Here is a 21,459-nt window from a genome sequence, read left to right as displayed (position 1 = left end):
TATTACTGAGAATGGTTTTTACAGCTACAAAATAATAGTAACTATTATTATTTTAATACAGTACATAGGGTAACACACCAAAATATATTAGAATTCTATTAGGTGTGAAGCTAAGAGGTTTTTTTTTTTTTATGCCCTTTAAAAATATATTTCTACATATAGTTAATACATTTGTATTGAATTCCCTTATGTCCTACCCAGTTTTATTTCATCTCGTTTTATTCTCCCAAAGGAGAGTTTTGAACTGACAGAGGGAAGATGCTTCACTCGATGTCGACCTCATTTTTTCATAAATATTTACAATATGAGATATTCCGAAGCGCGATACTACAGAGTAGAGAAATATCACGGGGATGAAAAATGAATACATCTCAGCAATTTTAAAACAGTACTTAAAGTTTTAAAACATTCATTCCCTTCATTAAAAAGCTACAAGACCTCTTCTTGCCGGTTTTAAAGTAATATATAGATGAAAGCATTTTGATTCATATACTTTTTTAGGGAGATTCACTCTTTTGCTCACTTGTTCCACAGAAACTTCGGGAGAATCTTCTAGGAGCCAAGGCTTGTGCTAGTGCAGGGATAGAGCAAGGCCCCAGCCTTGTTGATGTTCAGGGGTCAGACCCCTTTCCCCTGCCACCCCCAGGGTCCCTCCTCCCTAAAGAAGAAGCAGCTGGAGCCTTGCTCTGCCCCACACTTCCCCACCCACCAGGAGCAGCCTGCAGGCAGGTGGGGGCCAAAGCCCGCCCCGTGAGCACTTGCTGCTCCCCGTCACTCCCTCCCCACAGCCCCTGATTTGTATACTTCTGAAGAGAACAAGCTCAAAAGAATACTTTAAAATAAGCTGTCTTGTAATTCCAGATCCTTTGTCAAGGTGGTTCATCAGCCCAACCAGCCCTCACCTGTGACATGCGGCCCACAATGACTGTCCCCGATCTCAAATGACTGCTCTCTCTTTTTAAAAGCCGCTTTGCAGCAGCTTTACAACAGAAAAAAATGGTCATTGAAATCAGGATTGCTGGCGGCTTCTAATGGACCCTCTTGCTGATTGGCTAGAGTTTGTCATATTCCTCGTCAGTTTACATATAATAAAAATTTCAAGAAGTTGTTTGAGGCAGAAAAAATGGGTTACTCTGGATCAGCTCTTCATGTTCAAGAAAGAACGTATTTAAATTAAAGAAAATATCGGTCCAAAGAAACCAGACTATTTTGGCTTTTCACGAAGGCAGGCAGTCAGGGTGTTAAGCAAAGTTTGCTGTTTCCCACCAAAAGCAATTCATTCAATAAGGGCAAATGCTTGGGATTTTTCTTTTTCTTTCTTCTCCTCCCTTCTGGGATTACAGTATAATTATAAATATTGTTTATAGGAATCCCATATGCTACAGTCGGGCAAATACAGACACACTGAATTTGATTCGGTTATATTAATGGGTCTTACATAATCTCTTGATATGAAATTTTATATTCCTCAATTATCTCAAGACCCAATGACTCACCTGGTGCTGAAAGTGATCTAAATTTTTCAATATGACATTATTACTCAATTATAAAACAGTTGAGCTTTTTCTCCTTACCAGCATACTCATTTCTAGGCTGATTCCCAAACGATGTTTGTTAAGATGTGAAGTTAAAATGACACCTTCCATTTCCAATTCTATAGGATGGACGGAGCACAGGTGTTTTCCCTCCCCTGGAGCCCACAAAAATAATGCTAAAGAATCTCAAGGAAAATAAACACCACAACAAAGGGGCGGGGGGGCTGGTGTGTGAGTCTTCAGCAGGTGGGAGATTCCAACAAATTTCTGGAAGACTGAAAGTGCCTCGGACCATGCAGATAATGTCGCACGGGAGGCCCCGGGTAAGAGTAAAGGCAGGAGAGAGCTGCACTGAAGGTGGGCAGGGTGAGAGGTGGGCAGTTGCGCAGAGTCTGTTTCCAGAACGGCCAGCTGAGTTGGTCCCTCTCCCCCGCCTCCTCCCTGGCAGTCCAGCATTTATCCCCCCAGCTAACAGTCTGAAGTTTCCTCTCTAAAGAAATTGAACAACTATGTGGGGCGCCTGGGTGGCTCAGTCGGTTAAGCGTCCGACTCTTGATTTCGGCTCAGATCATGATCTCAGGGTCCTGAGGCAGAGCCCTGAATTGGGCTCTGCGCTGAGCATGGAGCCTGCTCAAGATTCTCTCTCTCCCTCTTCTTCTGCCCCTCCCCCTCTCAAAAAAATAAATTTATTTAAAAAAAGAAATCTACTAAAGCTTATTTTTATAAAAAAGAGAAACTGGACAACTACAGGGCAGGTCTAAAATTTCTAGGATGCCTGCAGCTCCACAAGGTAATGCTTCCTCGTTCTGGCATCTGGGGGCTCTCAGTCCCTGACTGGGCACCCAGGTGATGCCTGCTGCTTGGCAGGCCCTAAACGCACCCAGGGGTCCCAAGCAGGAACCATGCCTAGCAAACAACCGTTGAGGAAAGCTTTTCTATCTGCCTGTAATGATCAGCCTTGTCTTTCATTCTTAAACATGAAGACACGACCAAATCTCACCAGACATTGAAGGAAAACCGACATAGAAGAGAAAGATGAATATAAATACATAGGATGACCAAGTGGATCAAGTAATTTCGAGAACAGATGATCACGTAAACACACGCTAACTAGTCTCAGAGAGACTTGAAGACTGGTGCGCTCATAAAAGAAGGGGCTGATATGAAAAAGGAACAACCAGAGAACAAGAAAGAGCTCTTGGAAATTAATAATATGATTGCCAAAATTAGATGTGATGAGGACTGAAAAAAATGGAAGGAAAAAGATGAGAGACTTGGAGGAGCAATCAGGAAGTTTGCTGTGGGAGGAGTAAAGAGATGGGGCGAAATGATCAAGTCTGTAACAGAAAATGTCCGGAGTTATTAAAGACACGAGTCTTCTGATTGATGGAATAGGCTTATAGCCAAGTGCTGAGCAGGGCAAATGGGTTCGGGGAGGACCGACACCTAGATAGATCCTTGTGAAATTTTAGAACACAAAGAGATGATCTAAAAGCTTGGGGGTTAGGGACACCACACTTACCTGTAACGCTGGATGAAAAAAAACAATGGATCGATGGCTCCAAAATGTTGAAGCAAAAAGATTTTGATGCTAAAAATTATATACCCTACCAAATGATCATCCAAAGATCATTCAGGAAAGACAGCTCCATTTATGTAAGAAACCAAAGTGTACTTCTCTGTATTGTCTCTGGAGAGTTACAGGAGGCTGACCCCAAGTAAACAAGGCAGCAAGCCGAGAAAGAGGAAGAGTTTGGGTGAGGGATGAGCCGGGAAGACAGTTCCAGGACGACCACTGGGTGAAACAACAATACCTAACTGGAGCGTGAGGTCAGAGGTCAGACGACTTCAGGGTCAAAGTCTCTGGGAAGAAAGTGGCCCCTGCAAAGAACAATGACCGAGAAGCCGGGTGATTTTTAGGTGATTTTAAGGCTATGGCAAAGCCATCCTTCTCTTTCGTCAGCAAGAACGAAGGAAAGCACAACCGATCCTTATTATTCACGGATTCCGTATTAGCGAGTTTGCCTACTTGCTAAAATGTATTTATCACCCCCAAATCAATGCATTATCAGTCTTGCAAAGACATGCATTAAACAGAAACACACATAAAACAAAGTTATATATTGATTTTGTTGATGAAAAAGTGGTAACCAGAGGCTCACGGCCTCCTAACCCTGTTTCCCCTCGGAGCCGTGCTCTCTATTCACTAGTCCGGTGTTCCCGGCTGCTTTGTAGAACACAGCTCCTGCACTTCCCCCCAGCGGACAGTGATTCGTAACTTGGGGGTGGGGGAGAGCCATGTAAGAAAGACATGATCTCAACATGAAGCCAAGAAAATGGGGGATGATTTTCGAGCAATATGTTTTCAGAACAGAGAGAACCCACTTGTCGATCCTGAAGAACGAGGCGCCCAGCGTTGGACCACAGAGAGGAAGTGAGAGCCCAGCACCCACTCGATCCCGAAGGGCACGTCTTTACAAAGTCTTAATCATAGAAATGCTGCTTATGAGCATTGCATTTTCAAGATCAGCCTAGAGCCAAAATGAAGAGTTCACTGTGATTCTGGAACCAAACAAAGGTTGTGAGTGGGGACGATAGCAGCAGGGAGGGCCGAGGTAGGAATGGGGAGGTGAGGGCAGGGAGTGGAGGGTCAGGGAAAGATAAGGGTGCACAGCCCCATCCTACATGACGGTGGCTCAAGAGGGAACACCTGAAGTTGGGGGAGTCAGAGATTGAGTGTGTTATTTAAAGTTCCCAAGGTAGGGGTGCCTGGTGGCTCAGTCAGTTAAGGGGCCAGCTCTTGATTTCAGCTCAGGTCCTGATCTCAGGGTCATGGGATTGAGCCCCAAGTCGGGCTCTGCCCTCAGCATGGAGTCTACTTGTCCCTCTCCCTCTGCTCCTCCCCCCCCCACCCCGGCTCATGCTACCTCTCTCTCTCTCTCAAATAAATAAATAAAATCTTTAAAAATAAATAGAGTTCCCAAGGTAATCAGAGGAAATAAAAACGATAGAATGCTCTTAACAGCTAGAAAAGGGAGGAGAAAGTTCTTGTCTTTCTTAGGCATTGACAAACTGTCTAAAAGTGGAAATAAATCATTGGGGCGCCTGAGTGGCTCAGTCGTTAAGCGTCTGTCTTTGGCTTGGGTCATGATCCCAGGGTCCTGGGATCGAGCCCCAAGATGGGCTCCCTGCTCAGCAGGAAGCCTGCTTCTCCGTCTCCCTCTGCTTGTGTTCCCTCTCTTGCTGTGTCTCTCTCTGTCAAATAAATAAAATCTTTAAAAAAATGGAAATAAATCACAAAGCGGAAGTATAAACACGAGAGCTTAGGAGATGACCACCAGAACTAAAATAATAAAACTGTTACAGCATGGCCTCTGGAAGCAAGATTGGGGGTAGAAAGAGTGGGGTGGGGGCTATTGCTTTTCATTTTATGCATTTCTTTACCTTTTTGCTTTATATTACTATGTGCAAATGTTACTTAGATTTAAGATAAACTGAAAATTTTATTTTAGATTTTATTTTTAAGTCCTCTCTACTCCCAACATGAGGCTCAAACTCACAACCCCGGTATCAAGAGTCACACACTCTACCGACTGAGCCAGCCAGGCACCCCTAAACTCAAAATTTTAAATAACTTCTTTAACTTTTTTGTTTTCCTCGCTTCAGGGTGACCTTGAGCAAGTCATCATTATGTGTCAGATTGTTGATGATGGGCCCTAGCAGAGAAGTTCCCAGACTTTCTCAGTTCACAGAGAAATTAGGGTCTTTGCCATTTTTTCCTTCGAGTGCCTAGGCCAGAAGAAATGCTTATCAGTTCCATTTATTAAGTGGGGCAGTCCAAACAACTTAGTAAGTATTTATGTCCTAACAATTAAGAGCTATTTGGAAAAAAAGAAAAAAAAAGCCTAATAGGTGAATAAGAAGAAAAAAGAATATCTGTATCCCGTTCTTAAAGAGCCACAGTGCATTTCAAATAGGGTGTGTGCACCTGTTGGGCACTGCACAACTCCTCAAACCTTAGAATCAGATTGGACACTGCCACTCTCAGTTTCTGTTCCACATTGATTTCTCCCTGGCTCTTGCTTTAATCACAACAGCAACCAAAAACTCAGCTTTGTAAGATATGGCATCATGACAAAGAAGATAGTACAATCTACCATGAACCGCTGGTAGGAACACTTTGACCTGGTAGTTGTACCAACAGATGTTGAGTATTACTTCATTTCCCTTGAAAGCTTAACCATTTGCTGACTTGTCCCAGGGTACCTTGGTACACAGTTTGGGAACCATGTCTCTAACATCTATTTAAAACTTTATCATGGTCTATCTTGCAACTTCATTGGAAAATATTTGAGGACAAGGGCCATGTATATTCCACAACTAATGTAGTTTTTTGTTCAATAATAAATGCTTCATAAATACTATCTTTCGGGGCGCCTGGGTGGTGCAGCGGTTAAGCGTCTGCCTTCGGCTCAGGGCGTGATTCCGGCGTTATGGGATCGAGCCCCACATCAGGCTCCTCCGCTATGAGCCTGCTTCTTCCTCTCCCACTCCCCCTGCTTGTGTTCCCTCTCTCGCTGGCTGTCTCTATCTCTGTTGAATAAATAAATAAAATCTTTTTAAAAAAATAATAAATAAATAAATAAATACTATCTTTCATGGAATCAATGATGTCATAGATTGGAAGATGCGTACTGATTTCTAGAGATAGTAAAATGTAAAAAAAAAAAGCATCATAAAATCAATGAAATACAGTAGTTATTTGAATAGGCTGGCATGAGTTTATTGTCCGTGTCTGAGTCAATGCTGCAATTTAATATTTACCCTTGTGATACCTGTAAAATCTAGCTCATCGGTGTCCTTATGGGCTTAAAACCCCATCATAGGAATAAATCCTTAAAGAACGGAATCTGAATGTGCCCTCTGCCCAGCACACACAAAACCAGTTTTGTTCTTCCATCTGTGCTTTCGGAGGGAAAGGGAAATGAGCAGGCAGCCCCACATTCTCCTGCCTTCTTCCCTGAGCCCCGACTGTTAGCATGCTGAAAACTCACCCATTCGCTTTGCAAGTAATCACGAGACTTTATATCTTGGTTTTTCTTGGTCTCTCCGATATGCAAGGATATATATTGCAGATCTAGGTTATCCCTGGTCTGGTTCCCAATTCCTCTTAAGCACCCGGGGATAGCCCAGCATTGGCCTGCAGAGTGGGGCCGGTTGAGCTTGGCCACGTGCAGCCTCCAGGGGGCGCCCAAGTGATGCCTGTAACCACTGGGAGAGCTTCCAGCCATATTCTTGTCTTCAAACTTGTAAACATAATGCACTGTAGTCCTTAGCTTTGCCTAATTAGAGAAAAAATTGTTTTAGAGCAGAAGGTAAATAAATGTAAACATTTAAATATTAGTCTGATGGAAACAAATTTCACATTGCCATACTTCTATTCTCTTTAGATGAGGGGCCCTCGAGAGAGTTTCAGAGATTCACAGGAAGTAGATAAAAACCCTTTCAAGTTTTTAACTCCTGACTTCCCAAAACTGGATAGAGTCAGGGGAAGGGGTGTCCTGGGGACAAAAGAAGTGAGGGGTTACAATGTCTCGCCACTCCAGGCAGAGTCCAGCACAGGCTGGGGGCAGGGGTGGTCTTCTCTGGAGAGGATAGTGGATGCCAACCACTTCCTTCCACCTGTGGGGTCCAGCAGGTGTGACACATCAGCTCTGTCACCGTCCTCTGAATCCTCAGGGATTCCCGGATGTGGTCTGATTCTTACAATGCCCAGGTCCTCCCAGCGTCGGGGGCCCCGGAGTTGGGTGCCCAGCTGCTTAAGCTCAGCACAGCGTCTGCAAAGGTGGGTTCCCCAGGCATAGTCTCCCACTGAGACTTCAGACGGAGCCACACCCCCAGCTCTACGGCCCTAACATGGAGGAAAGTCTGGAAGCCAAAGAAAGAAAGTCTGGTTACAAAATGCTACACGTAGGGTGATCCCCACATTTTACACTGTGCGGCCGGCAAGCTCCTGTATTTGATCTGACCCTAGTTTGCCTTCCTTGGCTGTTTTATCTTCATGGGTGTTTTAGGTGTCAGTTCCCTAAAGTCATCTGTTTTCCTTCTACTGCCACTAATTCCCAATTTTTAGGGAAATTTGTGACTCCTTTTTGGCTGACACTGCGGGAGTCCCTAGGTGGCTTTATCCTGCATACTTAGTCATTCTCTGGCTATTTTCGTTTGAGAAAAATATGGCAGGGCGGGGAGGGACGAGTGGGTCCTGCCCCCGTGGTATTTGTGCTCTGTGCATTGTTCTCTCCGTTGGTATGAGAGATCATGACTGTCTAGCGTGCACAGTATCCACAGGGCAAGTCCACTCTGATGGACTTTTCGGGTGGTTTCCTTGGCAACCAGACCTACTAATCTTCCCCCTCCCCCAACTACCCGTAACTGCAAAAAGCACATAATTGGCTTAGCGGAGTCACCTGTACGAATACATCTTTATGAACCTGAACAGCCTCTCCACTCTTCAGAATTCCATTGCTAGAGAGACTAAAGCTTCTTTTCCAGAACCATCTGAAAGTGCATTTCATGAACATTGGGGTGTTTAAGACCGGAATGACCTTCGGGATCGATGAGTCATCTCCCTGTCTTACAGGGCTCGCCTAGCTAGCTACGTAGAAGCAGGACCTCACCCAGAACGTCTTGCTCCCCATCCTGGGGGCTTTGCTGCTCGTTTTGGACACCACCCCCGGCTAACAAACCTGTCGTGAGGGGTGCCTGGGTGGCGCAGTCGTTTAGCGTCTGCCTTGGGCTCAGGGCGTGATCCCAGCATTCTGGGATCGAGCCCCACATCAGGCTCCTCTGCTGGGAGCCTGCTTCTTCCTTTCCCACTTCCCCTGCTTGTGTTCCCTCTCTCGCTGGCTGTCTCTCTCAAATAAATGAATACAATCTTAAAAAAAAAAAAAACCTGTCGTGTAGTCTCTCTCTGGGGACAGAACAGGTTCACATTGCTTTATGAGTCCCCTGTGCCCTGGGTCAGCGATGACCCTCAGCAGGTACTGCGGACATTGACAGATGCCCGACCTCAGCTTCGTTAAAGTAAATTGATGGTTAGGACCTTCAGGTTGCAGTTGCTTGCTTCCTCCAAGGGAGGACGTCTGAGTGGCTTCGTGAGAGGTGAGAGTCTGGGACAACGGAAGCACGGAAAATGTGGAAGTCTTAAAAAGGGTGATATTGTTTGATCCCTGTGCCTTACTATGAAAGAGATAATATTCTAAGGCTATTTGCTCCTCTTTGCTTGTACTTAACTTTGATGAATACCTACATCTTTTGGTGGCAAAACGACTCATAAAATAGGAGTTTAGGAAATACATGTGAGCATGTAAAAAATAATGTGTGGGACATATGTAATAAAATGCCTCAAACGCCCATTATTCACCTCGGGGGTAAGAGGGTGTCGAGAATGGGCTTGTTTGCCAGTTCCATAGGGTTTATATAAAACTCCTCAGTCTTAACGGATTAATCAGCTACTTTAGAAAACAACTCTGTGTTCATTCTTCCATCTAGATTAAATAAATCCCAGCTTCGTGCTTTTCCTATCAGCCATGTGTCTGTGTCTCGCTTTCTTCCATCATATTTTCACCCGCTTTCTTGGGCCTTTCCATGGCCACCTTGGCTGTTGGTAAACTGGCCTAGCTAGCATGTGAGACAGGCAGCCTCCACAAATAGAACAAATCTCAATTTCTTTTTGACTTTCTTGTTTTGCCTTCCCAAACAAAATAGCCAGCAAGAATGACATTGCCCTCGGAGCAGAGAACTTTGATTCATTAATGCATTTCCTAGAAATTTTGTTTCCTTTTTTTTTCCCCTTTGGTCGGGCCTGTTTGTCTTGTCTCATTTGTTTTTACTTATTCTGGAATCTATCCCATCTTTTGGTCACAATACTCCCTCAGCCAGCGGGTGAAGCTCTATTATGATTCTCTGAATGAGCTTTTCAGAAGTATATAATTATCTTATCTTCATACAGAAGATCGCTTCCTGAAACAACAATGAGCTATGGGCGTGTCCCTCGGTGAGCTGTACTGAAGTCCCCTCTTCAGGCTCATGCTGAAGTTTCTCCCCCAAATCAGCCTGGACTCCTCATTCCAGGGAGCAAAGCTTGGGCTGCTTTGTAGCTTTTAATTTGCTAGCTTTGGTTACCGTGCAGTGGCATGTTTCATAAACTGCTTCTTCTGACGTATTTCTGTTTTTAAGAACACTATGTGATTGGAGAATTCAGAAAAGCGCTTCCACCAAGAAGCGCACAGCGGCTGAGTCGCGGGTGAGAGCTAACGGTGGCAGGCATCGCCCTGCTCGCTGTGCTCCGGACTCGGACCGGCAGAAGCCAGTCAGGGCCGAGAGGAATCCTATTCCTTCTCTTGCTGCTGCTGTGATAAACCAGCCCCAATTTAGGGGTTAAAGCGATCTGAATTTATTCCCTGACAGTTCTGGAGATCAGAAGGTGAAAATCAGGGTTTCTGGGCTAACGTGAAGGTGTTGGCAGGGCTGGTTCCTTCTGGAGGTTCTGAGGGGAGAATGCATTGCTTCTCCCATTACGCCTCTTACTACTCGCTCATCTCCTGCCCCCTCCTAAAAGAGCCTTCGCAGTTACACTGGGGCTCCCCAAATACTCGAGGATAACCTCCCCATTTCAGGATCCTCGACTTCATCATGTCTTTAAAGTCTCTTTTGCCATATAAGGTGACCTAGGCAGGGGTTCTGGGCATCGTTGGGGCCATGGTCCTGCAGACGACAGCACCATGACCCCTTTCTCTAGTGACTTTCTTTGGTCTCTCACCTTGAGGTTGGGCTGACTCGACGGGGTGGGGAGATGTTTGCAGGGGGCCTGCCAATGCCTTGTAAAGCCCCCATGCCCAGCTCCCAACCCTCAGTGCCCTGCGGTGGCAGCTAGGTTTCAGCTGCTTTCCGGGGACCATCAAATGTGTCACACAGTGTCCTGGTGCCCCATCACTGTTCCCAAAATGCTTGCCGACCCCCCTTCCTCACCCTGCGTTCTTTCCTTCTCAGCATCGTGTTAGTGCCGGGAGGCCTCCGTGTCAGCAAGCTGAGAGGGAAACTGAGGCAAGATGTCGGGCCGGAGCGGGAAGAAGAAAATGTCCAAGCTGTCCCGTTCAGCCAGGGCCGGTGTCATCTTCCCCGTGGGGAGGCTGATGCGTTACCTGAAGAAAGGGACGTTCAAGTACCGGATCAGCGTGGGTGCTCCCGTCTACATGGCGGCAGTCATCGAGTACCTGGCAGGTAACGTGCCACCCCTCGCGGCTCCCTGCCCCCTCCCCGCCCCTGCCACCTCGGGACAGCGAGGATCACTTCCCTTGGCAGCTGGTCGTCTGCTTGGCTAGGATTCGTTTTACAGGCATTAGGGGAGGGAAGAGGGCATAATGACAGGTAATCAACACGGAAAGAAGAGAACGCACCATCAAGTGGCTTTTCTAGACCAGGCGTGAAAAAGGTGTGTCTTGCTTTAGGCAAACACAGAGTGTAAAAGTCTAGGCTCCTGCAGAAGAGACACTCCAAGGAAGATTGGGGGTGGGGGGTGCTATTCATTTTCTAACGGGGGTCCTCACTTTGCTTCGAGGTCCTCACTGAGCGTTGGGTCTCCTGGTGTGTAAGAACTAGGGCTCATTGTCCATGAGGAGTGTCGACCCCACACCAGAACCAGCTCCAGCCGGTTCCATGAAGCCCAGAATGTTCCAGTTGTGTTCTCCTTTGCGTACAATGGTACATAGGAAATCATTTCCCATATTGGTTATTAACATTGTTTTTTTCCCTAAGATGAGATTTTTGCTGTGTGTGGTCTTTATATATTTGAGTAACTTCCTGTTTAGCTTGCTTTTTCTTTCTTTCTTTCTTTCTTTCTTTCTTTCTTTCTTTCTTTCTTTCTTTCTTTTTTTAATTTGATAGAGAGAGCACAAGCAGGGAAAGGGGGGAGCGGCAGGCAGAGGGAGAGGGAGAAGCAGGCTCCTCACTTAGCAGGGAGCCCGACGCAGGGCTCGATCCCAGGACCCTGGGATCATGACCTGAACCAAAGGCAGACGTTTAACCAACTGAGCCACCCAGGTGCCCCTAGCCTTCTGTTTTTTTTTAAGGTTTTATTTATTTCTCTAAATAAAGAGAGAGAGAGCACACAAGCGGGGGGAGTGGGAGAGGGAGAGGGAGAGAGAGAATCCTCAAGCAGATGCCCTGCTGAGTACAGAGCCCAACACAGGGCTCGATCCTGAGATCATGACCTGAGCCAAAACCAAGAGTTGGACGCTTAACAGACTGAGCCACCCAGGCGCCCCCCTGTTTAGCTTTCTGATTGCTGTTCTGTCATAGTTAAACAGAAATCATACTTCAAAATTTCAAGGATGCCTTTAAAAGATATAAAGATTTATAAAATACTTACAAATAAAATATATAAAAATAAAAATATGTATAAATAAGTGTGGTTAGTTCCTTGAGGGGTCATTTTAGCCACGAGCAACAAAGTCTCTGACTCTGCCCGAGGTTAACAAATGCCCCAGGTGCCAGGTTTAAATCCCTTGGGCAGTCCTCCAGGTAAAGCAAACCTCCCGAAACTGTCTCCCCCAGAAGCTGAGCCCCCTGCAGCCACAGCATGAACACCCATGGGTGTGGCGGGCTGGACCCAGTTTCTGGCCCCAGGTCCCTCCTCTCCTCCTGCTTCTCCCTCAAGAGCAGTCTCTTCCTGCTCTTCAGTGCTCCATCCTGTTCTGCCCTCTTGGTCCCCCATCCATCACCAAGCAACATTAGCGATGAAAGGTTTGCCTTGATCCACCCGAGGAAACTTTCTCCCCCTGGAGCTTCCTCAGGCAGACCCTGGCATCTTAAGCCTGTCCCTCATTGTGAAATGGAAGGCTTGTCCCTGGGCTAAAAGTTTTCCACCGGCACCCTTTGGGAGATTGGAGAGAAGGGCTGGAGGGCTCTGAAAGTTGGTGCAATCGAGTGGGAGAGAGCAGTGTTTTCAAAGCACCAACCATCCTGGGGATCTCATTGACAAGGTCTGGGGTGGAGCCTGAGACTCAGCCTTTCTAGTGCTCTCCCCCCGATGCAGGTGCTGCTCCAGGGACCGCTCAGAGCAGCGAGACTGTAGCCAGTCTTGTAGCCACAGCCTAGAGGCGCGGGGAATGCTTGTGGAAAATGCAGGATCCTGGCTGCATCTGTCTCTCCACCCCACACACAGACCCTGTGGTCTGATTTACTGGTTCTGAAATGGGGCCTGATGGAAAAATCTGCCAGCTCAGAGAGGGAAAGGCAAATAAAGCTTGAAACCTACCTGTCAGATCCACATCACCCAGTGAGACTGGGAGACACCGAGTAACCAGAGATCCCACAGCCTCCAAGCAGGGAGGGGGGTTCCCTGAGGTCCTTCGACCCTAAGCCACGTACTTCTTTTTTTTTTTTAAGATTTTATTTATTTATTTGATGGAGAGAGAGACAGCCAGCGAGAGAGGGAACACAAGCAGGGGGAGTGGGAGAGGAAGAGGCAGGCTCCCAGAGGAGAAGCCTGATGCTTAACAACTGAGCCACCCAGGCGCCCCCTAAGCCATGTACTTCTTGCCCCATTATAATGTTGGTGTAATCAACCAACAGTTAAGTAAGTCCCATGCCTCCACTCAGTGAAGGTCTAAACTTGGTGCATAATAGAACAAACTTTGGTCTTTTGAATCACTGGCATCTCTGTTAGTCTATGGTTCAAGTAAAAGCTGGTCTTTTCCTGTTCATTCATTTAACAAATTCTTGCTAAGCATCAACATGTCAGCGTACACAGCAAGCCCTTAGCCTCTTCCCCGGTATTAGAACTGGACCGCTGATATGATTTTTAATTTATCTCCGATTAGAGCCAGCAGACCCCCTAGCAGTGTGTACTAAAGCCCCAATGTCACACTCAGCACGTGGAGCCAGCACATCTTTAAAGATCTACAGTATCTCCCAAAGAAGAAAGTCACCCTGTTTTTCAAATTGATTACTCATCATCCTCTGTTCACTCAACAATCTTTTATTGAACACTTACTATATGCCCAGTGCTCTCAGTGCTGAGGCCACAGCACAGACCAAGACAGGCAGGAATCCCTGCACCCCAGCAGGTGCATTCTGGGGAGGAGAAGCGGCAAACAAGTGAAGTGTGTGTGATTCGCAGATGGTGACAAGTGCTAGGGGACAAATGAAGCCAGGAAGAAGAGAGAGTGTCCCGGGAATAGGGAGGCCAGGGGGTTTGAGAATAGCGCTAGTGGGTCGGAGGCCCCACTGGGGGCGGGGAAGGGAGTAGGCATGCACGTGTCTGCGGGCTGGCCCTCCAGGCAGGAGGAAGGCAGGTGCAGGGTGTTAGAGGGGCAGCAGTGGGCCGGAGTCCTGGGGCTGGTGGAGGGGCTTGCCCTGTACCTGACGCCCCGAGGAGAATGGGCGGGTGGGGGGTAAGAGCTTGCTGTGGGAGTCCTGATGCTGATGGCAGAGGTGGAAGTGACGTGACCCTGTGGGGAGAGGGTACCAGGGCGGAAGCAGGGAAAGTAGCAAGAAGGCTCTTGCAGAGAGCCAGTGAGTGAGCAGTGAAGGTACTGAGAAGTGGTCAGAGTACCGATATATTTTGAAGGCAAAGCCAACAGCGTTTGCCAATGTGTTGGACGTGCACTAGAGGAGACCACGAGCACCTGGAAGGATGACCCCAGCAGGGTGCTGGGCCAAGGGGAGGAGGTGAAGTTGGTCCTCTGAAGCCTGGGCCTGTTTTCTGTGTCCCTTCCTTCCCTTCCTGTCAGTTTAAATCTGGTCTATCACTTTACCAGCTCTGTTACCTTGGGCTAATTCTTGAACCTCTCTGAGTTTCGGGTGTTTCCAGAGCTAACTCACTTAACTCCATTGACGAGCTAACATATGTAAAATGCCCAGTTCATGCGATACACTCAATAAACGGTCATCCTTCTGCTGTCCCTTCTATTAAGAGCTGATGAAATCATTCAGGGCAAAGATAATGACTGCTCCGTTTACGTGTTCCATTTTGGGGCTGTACTTGCATTTTATTGATACAAAAAGTTTTCAGCCAAAGGAATGAATCGTTATTAGTAGAATTGCAGGCCATGGTTGAGTTAAGTAAAAGGGGGTATTTTGTTACCTTTGGGGTGGGGTGGTGGCCATCGATCGATTTTGTTTAGGAAAGGAGGTTCAAAGCATGACAGCGTCCTGTCACCCTTGAAATGATCATCAACATTCATGACACAAAGCTTGGTTGAGCTTCTCCTTCGGATCAGGCCTTGGAAATGCAGAGGAAAGCAGACAGACCGGGTCCTGCCTCGGGAGGTGAGGCTCGCGGAGCAGGGCTGCAGGCGTTTAGCAGAGCAGAGCACAATAAGCTGGTGTGCAAGCCGGGCAGGGAAGTGACAGGGGCTTTGAAAAGCCTGTGTGGAGATGGGGTGCAGGGGGCTGCCTCTTGTAAAGTAAGCGTTGTTAGGACCGAAACCAGGTTCGTGATCCAGGCTTTTCTTAAGTTGATTGATCTGAAATGCTGAGGACTAGGCTCACCCCCAGAGATTCTGGACGTATGTTCTAGGCATTGGGACTTTTTAAAGCTCTCCTACATGATTCTGATGGCAGCCAGAGTGGGGGTTTGGTAGGAATTAAGTAGATTCTGATGGGGGTTGAACTAGGGGGAGAATTTCAGGTGGGGTAGGAACGAGGGTGAAGACCCGAAGTTTAGAAGAAGTGTGTGGCCCCTTCCGGAACCTGGAGGAAGTTTGTTACCTGGAGCAGAGCTGGGAACTGGGAGGGGGTAAGAGACGAGATGGGGAATGGCCAGTCAGGTCCTTGAGGGCCATGATGATGTTATGCGCACACGTACACACACAGATAGAAGGGAGGAGGTGGCATCTGGGAGACACCACTTGGGCTTTAGTTGAACCGTTGGCAGGAAGCAAGATCGGAGTCCAGGAAACCACTGGGGGCTGTTTTTGTGTCTCTTTTGAGAATTGATAGTGGCTGGGACAGTGGTGTGCAGAGGGGATGATGAGAAAAGATGGACTTCTGCGGGGGGGATATCTGGGGGAGATAGAGTCGCTCTGCTCAATGATGGATTGGATAGGAGGGAACGGCATCAAGGTAGACACGAATCTTTCAGCCTTGGCCTGGCTACTTTCTTTCAAGCCAAGCTGCCATGGGTCGAGGAGTGGAGATGGGGACTCCACTCTAAGAGGACTGGCCAAGGGAACGAGAAGAGGAAAGCAGCTGGTAGGTGAAAATGATGCATGTCGCTGAAGCAGGAAACAATGGGGGAGAAACAAGGTGCAGAGTGAGGGGCTTAGTGGGTGCCCGTAGGTTTCAGGTCTCTGCAAGGTGCCCTGGAGGACAAATTCTGGCTCTGCCACTTATCAGCTAAGGACTGTGAGGTATGTCGCTTAACCTTCATAGTGTTGTGGTGAGGATTACATTAGACAATGCACAAAAGGTGCTTCGCACTGCTTGGGGCACATGGTAGCAACTCACCCCGGTGCAATTGCTGTTCTTGAGTGAAGCCCGACGAGGCATGTCTGCAGCCAGCAGGGAGCTGCGAGCTGGAGGTGCAGGCATCGTGGGCAGACTGCAGTAAAGGCCGGGAGAGCAAGTGAGGTCACCCAGAGAGAGTGCGGCGACAAGACTGGGGAGCCTGGGAGCAGCCCAAGCAGGACCAGTGTGCACAGTTTTCTGGGCCAAGTAGGGGGAAAGCGTGGTGAGGGAGGCTGAGGAGGGCAGCAGAGGTTAGGGAGGAAAGGCTCGCAGGAGAGTCGGCGTCTGGGAAAGCAAGGAAAGGTGACCATCGGGAGTGATACCAATAAAATCAGACAAGGACAACAGATCTAGCCACCTCAAGGTCCTGGTGACCCTGACGAGGACAGTGTGGGTGGTCAAAGCCAAACTGCAGTGGGTTGAAGAGCTGGAGGTGTGGACAGGAGACAAAGGGGGTGACAAACTCTTTTAGGGAGTTTGACTCAGAAGAAGGGAAGAGAGAGGTTGACAGCTGGTGGTATGGCAGGTGGGAGAGGGTATGACACGGAAGAGGCTTGAGCCTGGGGTCCTCACATTCAAGCTGCAGCTTCCCTAACCATACCTGAACTTCAGCATGTCCTTCCTCCATGAATGTGGGCAGTAAACCACAGTAGTGTTTCAGCAACACCTGGGACTTTTCGACCAATTGAAATCACTGATGTTTTCTTATTATGTTCCTGTTGTTACACATATATAGAAATTTCATTTACACTTATTACTTCAAAATCACAGTAGTTATTAGACCTACCACTAGATCTTGTTATTTACTGTGTTAATAAAAAAGCACACAGACTACTATATTCCAGATTTTTAATACTTTGAAAATTACATTTCAGTGTCATTGGCTTTCTTGGCCATCCTATGTGTTTAATTTTATGCATTTAAAACTTTATGCTGACACTCATTAGGATGGTTATTAAAAGAATTACAATTGTTGATGAGGATGTAGAGAATTAGAACCCTTGTGCATTGCTGGTAAGAAGGTAAATTGGTGTAGTTGCTGTGGAAAACAGTTTGTGGTTCCTCAAAAAGTTAAACATAGAGGCCTCCCAAGAAATCAAAGAAGAATAAACAAGTACATGGAAACAAATGAAAATGAAAATACAATGGTCCAAAACCTTTGGGATGCAGCAAAAGAGGTCCTAAGAGGAAAGTTCATAGCAATACAGGCCTACTGCAAGAAACAAGAAAAATCTCAAATAAACAGCCTAACCTTGCACCTACAGGAACTAGAAAAAGAAGAACAAACAAAACCCAAAACTAGCAGAAGGAAGGAAATAATAAAGATTAGAGCAGAAATAAATGATAGAGAAACTAAAAAAAAAAAAAATTAGAACAGATCAATGAAACCAGGAGCTGGTTCTTTGAAAAGATCAACAAAATTGATAAACCTCTACCCAGACTTAATAAAAGAGAAAGAGAAAGAGAGAGAGAAGACTTAAATAAAGAAAATGACAAATGAGAGGAAAAGTAAAAACCAACACCACAGAAATCCAAAGGATTATAAGAGAATATTATGAAAAACTATATGCCAATAAATTGGACAACCTAAAAGAAATGGATAAATTCCTAGAACACTGTAACATTCCAAAACTGAAGCAGGAAGAAATAGAAAATTTGAACAGACCAACTGCCAGCAAAGAAATTGAAGCAGCGATCAAAAAACTCCCAGCAAACTAAAGTCCAGGAGAAGATGGCTTCCCAGGCAAATTCTACCAAACATGTAAGGAAGAGTTAACACTTATTCTTCTCAAACTATTCCAGAAAATATAAGAGGAAAGAAAACTTCCAGACTCATTCTATGAGGCCAGCATTACCCCGACACCAAACCAAATAAAGACACCACAAAAAAGAGAACTACAGGCCAATATCTCTGGCGAACATAGATGCAAAATTCCTCAACAAAATACTAGCAAACTGTAGCAAACAATACATGAAAAAAAGCATTGGCCAGGATCGAGTGGGATTTATTCCTAGGATTCCAGGGTGGTTCAATATTTACAAATCAATCAACATGATACATGGCATCAGTAAGAGAATGGATAAGAACCATACGATCATTTCAGTAGATGCATAAGAAGCATTTGATAAAATATAACATCCGTTCATGATAAAAAACAACAACAACAACAACCCTCAAAGCAGTCAGTTTAGAGGGAACCTACCTCACTATAATAAAAGCCTTGTATGAAAAATCCACAGCAAACATCATAGTCAATGGGGTAAAACTGAGAGGTTTTCCTCTATGGTCATGAACAATCCAAGGATGTCCACTCACCATTTTTATTCAACATAGGAGTGGAAGTCCTAGATATAGCAGTCAGACAACCAAAAGAAATAATGGGCATCCAAATTGGTCAGGAAGAAATAAAACTATTTGCACTATTTGCAGATGACATGACATCTATGCAGAAAACCCTAAAGACCCCACAAAAAACTACTAGAACTGATAAATGAATTCTATACACTAATAATGAAACAGCAGAAAGAGAAATTAAGGACACAATCCCATTTACAACTGCACCAAAAATAATAAAGTACGTAGGAATAAACTTAACCAAGGAGGTAAAAGACCTGTATCCTGAAAACTATAAAACATTGATGAAAGAAATCGAAGATGACAAAAAGAAATGGACTGGAAGAACAAGTGTCGTTAAAATGTCCATACTGCCCAAAGCAATCTATAGATGTAATGCCATCCCTATCAAAATGCCAACAGCATTGTTCACAGAGCTGGGACAAACAATCCTAAAATGTGTATGGAACCACAGAAGACCCTGAATAGCCAAAGCTATCTTGAAAAAGAAAATCAAAACTGGAGGCATCACAATTCCAAACTTCCAGTTATACTATAAAACTGTGACAGCGCGGTCCTGGCAGAAGAATAGACACGTAGATCAGTGGAACAGAATGGAAAACCCAGAAATGAACCCAGAACTATATGGTCAACGTTCGACAAAGCAGGAAAGAATATCCAATGGGAAAAAGATGGTCTCTTCAACAAATGGTGTTGGAAAAACTGGACAGCGTGTCACATGCAAAAGAAAGAAACTGGACCACTTTCTTACACCAGACACAAAATAACACTCCAAATGGATTAAAGATCTAATGTAAGACCTGAAACCATAAAAATCCTTGAAGAGAGCACAGGCAAAAACTTCTCTAAAGTCAGCCATAGCAGCGTTTTTTCTAGATATGTCTCCTGGGGCAAGGGAAATAAAAGGAAAATTAAACTATTGGGACTGCATCAAAATAAAAAGCTTCTGGGGCACCTGGGTAGATCAGTTGGTTGAGTGTCAGGCTCTTGATTTCAGCCCAGGTCATGATCTCAGGGCCCCGAGATGGAGCCCCACGTCAGCTCCACGCTCTGCGGCGAGTCTGCTTGAGATTCTCTCTCCCTCCCCCCGCCCCTCCACCCACCCTGTGCACTTGCACGCACATTCTCTCTTTCTAAAATAAATAAATAAATAAATAAATAAATAAATAAATAAATAAATAAATCTTTTAAAATAAAATAAAAAACAAAAACTTCTGCACAGCAAAAGAAACAATCAATAGGGGCGCCTGGGTGGCTCAGTCGTTAAGCGTCTGCCTTCAACCCAGGGCGTGATCCCGGCACTCTGGGATCGAGCCCCGCATCAGGCTCCTTCGCTGGGAGCCTGCTCCTTCCTCTTCCACTCCCCCTGCTTGTGTTCCCTCTCTCGCTGGCTGTCTCTCTCTGTCAAAATAAATAAATAAAATCTTTAAAAAAAAAAAAAAGAAAAGAAACAATCAATAAAACTAAAAGAGAACCTACTGAATGGGGGAAGATAGTTGCAAATGACCTATCCAATAAAAGGTTAGATTCCAAAATATATACAAAAAACTTTTACAACTCAACACTCAAAAAACCAATAATCTAATTTAAAAATGGGCAGAAGACATGAGTAGACATACAGATGGGACACAGACACATGAAAGGATGCTCAACACCAGTCAGCATCAGGAAATACAAATCAAAACTACAATGAGATACCACCCCACACCTGTCAGAATGGCTAAAATCAACAACACAAGAAACAACAGGTGTTGGCCAGAATGTGGAGAAAAAGGAACCCTTGTGCACTGTTGATGGGAATGCAAACTGGTGCAGCCAGTCTGGAAAATAGTATGGAGATTCCTCAAAACTTAAAAAAGAACTACTGTACAATCCAGCAATCGCACTACTGGGTATTTACCCCCAAAAAATACAAAAACACGAATTCAAAGGGTTATATGCACCCCTAAGTTTATTGCATCATTTACAATAGCCAAGGTATTACAATAGCCAAGCAGCCCGAGATGTCTATCGATAGACAAATGGATAAAGGAGATGATGAATAAGTAAAGGAAAGACACACACACAACCGTGGAATATTACTCAGCCATCAAAAAGAATGAAAGCTTGCCATTTGCAATGTTGTGGATGGAGCTAGAGAGTTTTATGTGAAGCCAAATAAGTCAGTCAGAGAAAGACAAATACCATATGATTTCACTGATATGTGGAATTTAGGAAATAAAACAAATGAGCAAAAGAAAAAAAGAGAGAGAGACAAGCCAAGAATCAGACTCATGACTACAGCAAACAAACCGATGGTTCCCAGAAGGGAGGTGGGTGGGGAGATGGGTGAAATCCGTGATGGGGATTAAGGAGGGCACTTGTGATGAGCACGGGGTGATGTCTGGAAGGGTTGAATCACTAGATTGTACACCTGAAACTAATACTATGCTCTGTCAACTACATTGGAATTAAAAATAAAATGTTTGATTAAAAAAAAAAGTTAAACGTGGAATTATCATATGACCCAGCAATTACACTCCTGGGTATCTGCCTTCCTGAAAGAATTAAATCAGAGACTTAAACAGTTCTTTCCACACGCGTATTCATACAGCATTATACACAGCAGCCAAACAACGGAAACAACCCAAGTGTCCGTCAGCAGATGAATGGGTAGACAAAGCGTGGTCCAGCCATGCAATGGGATGTTCCTCAGCCCTAAAAAGGAAGGGAATTCTGACACCTGCTCCACATGGCTGAGCCTTGAAGACTTTCTGCAAAATCAGGGTGAAATAAGCAGACATGATGGGACAAATGTGACACGATTCCACTTAGATGCAGCGTCAGAGTAGTGAAATCCACAGAGACAGCGCGGAGGGGCAGTGGTGGGGCTGAGGGGCCGCGGTGGGATGGGCAGTGGGGCTTCATGGGCACGCAGCTTGCATTTAGGGGACGCAGGTGCCGGAGACACATGGTGAGGGTTGTTGCATGACACTGGGAATGTCATTGATGCCACTGAGTTACTCACTTAGAAATGGTAAATGTCACGTTATGTGCATTTTATCACAATTAAAGAAA

At 45.6% G+C, this 21,459-nt stretch overlaps 1 protein-coding gene across 1 annotated transcript in view; it reads left to right on the top strand.

Moving 5' to 3' along the window:
• Nucleotides 1-21,459, top strand: part of MACROH2A2 (macroH2A.2 histone) — a 49,358-nt gene that overhangs the window by 8,503 nt on the left and 19,396 nt on the right. Inside the window, exon 2 of the mRNA XM_045783439.2 lies at nt 10,587-10,817. Within this exon, the coding sequence (XP_045639395.1) occupies nt 10,646-10,817 (172 nt within the window). The 5' untranslated portion in view covers nt 10,587-10,645. The remainder of the gene's footprint in view (nt 1-10,586; nt 10,818-21,459) is intronic.

This window comes from Ursus americanus, chromosome 6 (assembly GCF_024610735.1).
Source record: "Ursus americanus isolate L20-20 chromosome 6, mUrsAme1.1.p, whole genome shotgun sequence".
Taxonomy (NCBI): Eukaryota; Metazoa; Chordata; class Mammalia; order Carnivora; family Ursidae; genus Ursus; species Ursus americanus.
Note: the sequence above shows the minus strand (reverse complement) of the source record. Positions and strands in the feature narration are given on the sequence as shown.